General features: G+C 37.9%; 1 gene segment (V, D, J or C); it reads left to right on the forward strand.

Annotated features, from left to right (window-relative positions):
- The first annotated feature begins 6,639 nt into the window (after positions 1-6,639).
- On the forward strand, positions 6,640-7,200 carry LOC132884372 (T cell receptor alpha variable 12-3-like). The segment is given in 2 exon segments: positions 6,640-6,679; positions 6,833-7,200. Coding segments are annotated over 2 exon segments (408 nt in total).
- Positions 7,201-7,599: the final 399 nt, after the last annotated feature.

The following is a 7,599-nucleotide window of genomic DNA, read 5'->3' on the forward strand; positions in this document are numbered from 1 at the left end:
TGCAGTGTCAAAGAAAGGAATAAATACGTATTCATAACTGTGATGTGTATCTCTTTTTTGGTGTCAATGTAACAAGACAATGCAGCAATTTATTGACATGAAATCCAGTACACTACACAATTTGATGGTTCATATGCTATAACATTATTATTCTAGTCAGGTTGATTTTGTGTCCTTGTAAATATTTTGCTCATACAATCATCAGGAGCTCCACTTTTAGACAATCACTAAATATCTATATTATTCTATTTGGGAACACGATGATTTCTGCTTGCACCTGCACAATCACAGTTTCAATTTTGTGCTACATAATTATGCAATATTAACTTTACTGAATAAAATCAGAGGAAATTAATATTTATTTGAGGAAAATAATTGAAATAACTTGGCACAATGCAGATACTCATTCATACATATGGCGAATTGTATCAGTGCAGCAAACAAATTAGTTTTTTTTTTTCCACTAGTTTGCTTTTTGTGTTGTTGATATAATTGTGTGTATTTAATATTTTCTGTAATAATAATAATAATAATAATAATAATAATAATAAATATGTGCAGTGATGTTGGTGATTCTACACTGTGTAGTAGAAGAGTGAAGTGGTTGAATATCTTTGTCATAAATCTTTTCGGTGTTGCACTTTGTACACAGTCCCTGAGCACTCATCTCACAGCCAGCAAATTTACTGCAAACAGCAAACATTCTAGCAAACCTGCGGCAAAAAATAGAATTAGGGATCAATTGTTTGCCATAAGTTTTCCACAAAGTTAGCTACAAATGCACCAGAGGTTTGCCACAAAATTAATTTGCATGTGAAAATACGACCTTGCCACAAATTTGCGGCAACATTGCCAAAGGTTCACCACAACTGTCTACCAGAAACCTGAATTTTTTAAAAATCCTGATGTAATTATTGAATAATAATTGATTTTAAAATTAAATTATTTGCACTGCATAGTTTTGACTATTAGCTGTTCCTGCTTCCAGTTTGCATTTGCTTACAATGTGCTAAAATCAGGTTCCATATATGAGGCTGAATGTAAAGCCAGGATTATTCAGTAAGAATCATCAATCAGTCAATAACATTGGTGACACTGTCATGTGATGCTGTGGGGCGGAGCTTCAGGAACCTTTATGATCTTAATATATCAAGCACAGAAAGAATATCCTCATTCAGCTGAGACCATTCGTCATGTTCACTGTTATATTCATGTGTCTGTGGCTCTCACTCGGTGAGTTAACATTTTTCTGTGACTTCAGAAATATTAAGTGTTGAATTAGTGATTAATTAGTCTGTGTGGTGTTAAAAAAGAGCAGAATGGGGGTCTGACATATGTAGTTCTGGCTTGATTATGTAAAGGTTAAAAACATTATATTCTCCTTTCTATGACAGGTGACTCCATGGCAGATTCAATAGAGTCACTTTTGACCACTGAAGTTGTTCATGAAGGTGGTGATGTTACTCTGTCCTGCAAATATGAAACAAGCTATAGAGGACCCACCCTGCACTGGTACAGACAATATCCAAAATCTAAACCTGAGTTCCTTCTTTATGTTCAAAGTGGAACTCTAAGTCCCAACCGTCCCCCAAGAATGTCTGCTAAAGTTAATGAAAAGAAGAAAGAAGTGGATCTGCTCATCTCCTCTGCTGCTGTATCAGACTCTGCACTATACTACTGTGCTCTGCGGCCCACAGTGACAGGAAATCCAACTGCACTGTACAAAAACTTTCACACAGTTTTGTTTATATTGTAGGCAGTTCTGCTGATGATTTTGAGAAATGTTTAGCAGGAATCTCTCTTTCTCTGAAGATTTATAAAGGGATTATATTGTTGCCACATGTTACATTATTAGGAGGCAGAATTCATTCTTTGGTAACCATTATATGCTGGTCAGGGTCGTGGTGATTATGGAGCCTGTACTGGAATCTTCTGGGCATAATGTGGGAATAAACCCTGAATGGAATGTGAGTCCTTCACAGAGCACCATGTACAAACCATTTCACACACTCATTCACACCTAGGGGCATTTTATCCCAGCAAATTTCCGACAGTCTTGTTTATTTTGGAACTGAAGAACCCATGTGGGATGAACATGTAAAACTGCACATGTGTCACAGTGCTGCCAGTAAAACAAATAATCATCAAATTATCACATTTTACACATTGTCTGCTTAAAATGTGTGGTGGTGTGCTGTTATGTCATTTTTTTATCATAAAGAAATCTTTGTACCCTCATGGTACAATTCCATATTCCTCAATAGCCAGTGCACTAAAGACAAGGCTTGGCTCAATCCTCATACCAGAATTCCACAATGACTGTGGACCCATGAGTCTCTCTGTTCTGACTGGAGTAATTACACTGTTGGATTGTCCTGAGGAAGGGCATGTCATTATCTGAGTGTATTAAATCCACATATACAATACTGAAACTGTATATTGTGGGAATCAGAATATTTTGACTCTTTTCTACATTGTAGAACAATACTGAAGACATCAGAACTATGAAATAACACATGGCACATGATGATGCTTTGCACACTATTGGTATTATCTTAACCAGCTTCATGAGGGAGTCAGTTAACAGGTGTTGCCTCGTCAAAAGTTAATTCGTGGAATTCCTTGCCTTCTTAATGCGTTTGATGTCAAAGAGTAAATAGTAAATAATAAAAATACAGTAAGTAGCTCTATTTGACACTGGTAGTAATCCATATTATATCAGGAACCGCTCACCTAAGTAAAGAGAAACGACAGTCCATCATGACTTTATGACATGAAGTGTCTTTTAATGAATTAAAAAAAAACATTTGAATTAGGTGTGTCCAAAAATTTGACTTGTACTGTATTTTTTCGAAAGCTCATAACTCTTTTGTCTTTCTGTAATGTATACACTGTATGTGTAGTAAACATTTATGAATGTATAAAGGTTTTTCTCCTCGGTGAACACTAGATGGAGGAGTCAGTTATCTTATTGTGGGCAAAGTACTGAGAACCACACAACCCTGCTCACATCCTCCAGAGATGTTCAGTTCTTTGATGAAGAACACGACTTTTCACAATAAAACCTCTGTGACAGAGTATACCTGGTCTTCTATCATACACACTGCATACATATTATCCGAACCCCTGCTCTGGTTACTCTTAGTAGCTCAGTTTAGTTCAGAGACACCATTCTGATAAAACAACATAACTGTCCACGGATGACTAAACTGTGAAATAAAGCTTAACTATTCTCTTCCACTTAGCAGCTCTAACATTAAGCTGCCTGCTGCTGCACATATCACACATGGAGAAAGTAAGACACAAAACAAATTAGCATTCAAAATGAATATCAGTTCATTTAATACAAAAATACCACACACACACACACACACATAGTATGTACCACTCCCTTCCAAAGCCTAATGACTTGCTGGCATCTTTGAAAGACCAGCAGCGAAACACCTCAGAAAATATTTGTTATGCAAAAACAAATAAAAACGAAGCTTTGTGTTTCTTTTCTCTCTAATATGTTCTCTGTTGGGGCTGAGGACCCTAATGTAGAGGCACCACTAAAACACCAAAGTACATAAGTGAATATTTTAATTCTTCGAGTATATTTTTCTCTCCCTCCATCCATTTGCTATACTGCATTTCCATTGTGGGTCATCGGTGAGCTGGAGCCAAACCCAGCTGACGATGATGGAGAAGCCGGGTACACCCTGGACAAGCCACCAGTATATCACAGGCTTAAGATAGAGAGACAGACAGCCATTCACACTCACATTCACACATACAAGCAATATTTCTATAGAGAAGCCAGTTGACCTCATCCTTTGGCCTGTGGGAGGAAACTGGAGCATGCAGAGGAAACCCACACAGGCACAAGGAGAACATGCAAACTCCACACAGAAAGACCCCCGATTGACTGGTGTGTTCAAACCAGGAACCTGCTTGCTGTGAGGCGACAGTGACACTGCACCTCTGTGCCACCCGAGTGTAGTTTATACATTAGAATGACTGTAATTATGTAAAAACATTAATTCCCTCCTTTCAGTATGTGTTTGCTTCAATGTGCTCAGGACAGGTTCCCCATGTGAGGCTGGATGGAGATAATATCACGATAGCCTTCTTTCATCTCAGAAATATTGCTCAGGTAAGAAATATAATGCCACTTCATGATGCATTAAACCTAGTTCATGCTTTTGTTACCTCCAGGTTGGATTATTGTGATGCCTTACTGTCTGAATGTTCTAATGGGTGCATATACAAGCTCCAGCAACAGTCCTTACTTGAACTAGAAGATATGACCACATCACCCCTATCTTATCCACACTGCATTGGCTCCCAATCAAATTTCACATGGATTATAAACTACTACTATTTAACTATAAAGCATTAAATGTGCTTTGTCTCGCACCACAGTACCTGAATGAATTTCTGGTCCTTTATGACTCGCCACACTGACTTAGATCAAAAGCTGCAGGCTATCTGTTGGTACCTCAAATAGTTAAGGCTCCAGCAGAGGGAGAGCCTTCTTTTACAAATCCCAACAGTTATGGAACAGCCGTACAAGTAGTGTTCGGGTCTCAGACACAGTATCAGTATTTAAGTCTTGGCTGAAAATATATTTGTTTAGTCAAGCCTTTTGTTAACAGCTTTTTATTACATACAGTAGCAGATCTGGAGGGTTTTTGGGCAGAGACTGTTTTGATAAGTGTTTTGAAGAGTGTTTTGAAGTGCCCTTGAGCAAGGCACCTAAACCCCAACTGTTCCACAGGCTGCTCTGGGTATGTTGTATGTCGATCTGCAAAATGTCTGTAATGCAATGTAATGATAAAATGGCATGTTTGGATGCTGCCCCCCCTTACACGTTCACTCAGGTTTGTTGATGGTAGAGTGGCCTTATGTGCACTTTATGTACCACGGTGCCCTCAAGTCTCTGTTAGGTTCTGACTCTCCCTTTTAGTTATGCTGTCATATTTAGTCTTGCTGGAGTCGCTACTTGCACTCAGCATACAATGTACACTGTTCGTAACCATTACATGACAATGAGCAAACCAAATCTCTCTCTCTCTCTCTCTATTGTGCTACACATGCCACTCCTGAGATACCAGTGATGCTGACCTGATGTGTTACTTCTGGCTGGAGTTCTCATCACTTCACTCCTGTGGAGGATGACCTCATATGGACAGCCTAAAGATCCACTTAGAAGATAGCTTTGGAGAATTAATACAAACAGTTTTGCTCCGATGGCTCAGGACTGCAGTTGCCATGAACAGTTTTGCACTCAAGTCTCAATCAGTAAGCAGTTTATAACTTCAACAAAATAGGCTTCATGACAAGCCTAGAATGAATTTCCTGGCTACACGGTTGCCCCTTTTAACTATATAGGACATATGTATAGAAGTGGGGTATTTATAATCACACTGTCTATTATGACCCAAATGAGGATGGGTTCCCTCAAAGTTTCTTCCTTTTGTTGTCTCAGGGAGTTTTTCTTTGTCACTGTCACCTCAGGTTTGCTCAGTAGGCATAAATTTATATCTGGCTTTTATATAGTTCTGTAAATGTGCTTTGGGACAATGTCTATTCTTAAAAGTAGGGCTGCCGAAGTTAACGCGTTATTAGTGCGTTAATGCAATTTAATTTGATCGCGATTTTAAAAAATGACGGCATTATCACAGGGTATTTAAACAACAGTGAATTGGGCTCATCTTGGTAAGGAACAATGCAGATTTTTGCGGGTGACTAGCATGCAAAATCAAGCTAGTTATAACATTAACTTTGTGGTAAAACGTAGCTCTACAACTTGTCAAATAAACCCGCAACATGGTCAGTTAAATTGTAGTCTGCATACGCGATGCGGCGCGAGTTCCGTTCACTTTCACTTTACTGGGTGAAATGCGTTGATACCGTATCTGATGGGCTACGATCGGGAATGCGCACACTCCCTTATCTCCACCTGTAGATTGTAGGTAGCCTAGCGATTTCCAAATAGCCTACTGCTTTACTTGAATGAACTTGCAGGAGTCAAACTACTTCCTCTTTGCTCTTCAAAGTGTAGCTTGCAGCCATTACAGTTGAGAAAAAAATAGTCTGTTATTTCTCCAAATCGTATTTTGCACATAGCCTACAGTATGCCCAACAGATGTCTGATAGGCTACATTGGAAAGAATATGCTGCATGCCTAGATCTAATATCAAAACCCGAATGCCAAATATTTGTGCATTAGACCTATACCATATATTGTCTATCATAGAGAAGATGAGCCTTATAATTGACATGGAGCATCAGAGCATATATTCAAATGTTTGCTCTGATGTAGAAATGTATTTGAGTACAATTTAAACAGTTGTTTAGTTTTTTTGCGATTAATCGCGATTAACTACATAATTTTATGAGATTAATCGCGATTAAAAATTTTAATCGTTTGACAACCCAACTTAAAAGTGCTATACAAATAAAATTGAATTGAATTGAATTGAATGTAAAGCCAGGATGCTGCAGCAACTCAACAATCTGACAACACTGTAAGTGACACTGTCATGTGATGTTGTGGGGGCGGAGCTTCATGATGCTTCTTGAACCTTTATGATGTTTCCATATTAGCTTACAGAAAGTCCTCAGAATATTTTAATTCAGCTAAGACCATTCATCATGTTCACTGTTATATTAATGTGTCTGTGGCTTTCACTTGGTGAGTTCTGATTTTTTTATTTCAAAAGTATTGTGTGTTGAATTAATAATTAATTAGTCTTTTTGGTGTTAAGAAACAGCAGAATGTGGGTCTGACTTGTGTAGTTCTGGCTTGATTATGTAAAGGTTAAAAACATTATGTTCTCTATGACAGGTGACTCCATGGCAGATTCAATAGAGCCACTTTTCACTCGTGAATTTGTACATGAAGGTGATGATGTCACTCTGTCCTGCAGCTACAGAAAATTCACTGGTACAGTCGACTACCTGCAATGGTACATACAGCATCCAAAATCTACACCTGAGTTCCTTCTTTATATTTATCCAAGTGGAGGTCTAAGTCCCAACCTTCCTCCAAGAATGACTGCTAAAGTTGATGAAAAGAATAACCGAGTGGATCTGCTCATCTCCTCTGCTGCTGTATCAGACTCTGCACTATACTACTGCGCTCTGCAGCCCACAGTGACAGGAAATCCAACTGCACTGTACAAAAACTTTCACAGAGTTTTGTTTATACTGTAGGCAGTTCTGCTGATGAGTTTGAGAAATTTTTGATGAGAGTCACTTTCTCTCTGAATATTTATAAAGGGATTAGATTGATGCCACATGTATAGTAGTATCATAAAACAATAAAACAGTTTTAGTTATACTGAAGACAAATGAACTAATAAGTTCCATAATTTGCATGCTCTTCCAATCTAATTTAAAGTATTTTTAAACACATTTTATTTATAAACCTTTTTCACATGTTAAGAATAACTAGTAAGAAGCAGTTAAGAAACAAAGCAAAAAGAAAAAAGGGAGAAATAATATGAGATCATGGGATGATCAGTAAATAAACACAGATTTGCCTAATTCAAAACAAAATATCCATACAAAGAATAATTATGGAAAAACACACCAGTTTCCCCACAGTTTTTC

This window comes from Neoarius graeffei, chromosome 1, assembly GCF_027579695.1.
Source record: "Neoarius graeffei isolate fNeoGra1 chromosome 1, fNeoGra1.pri, whole genome shotgun sequence".
NCBI lineage: Eukaryota > Metazoa > Chordata > Actinopteri > Siluriformes > Ariidae > Neoarius > Neoarius graeffei.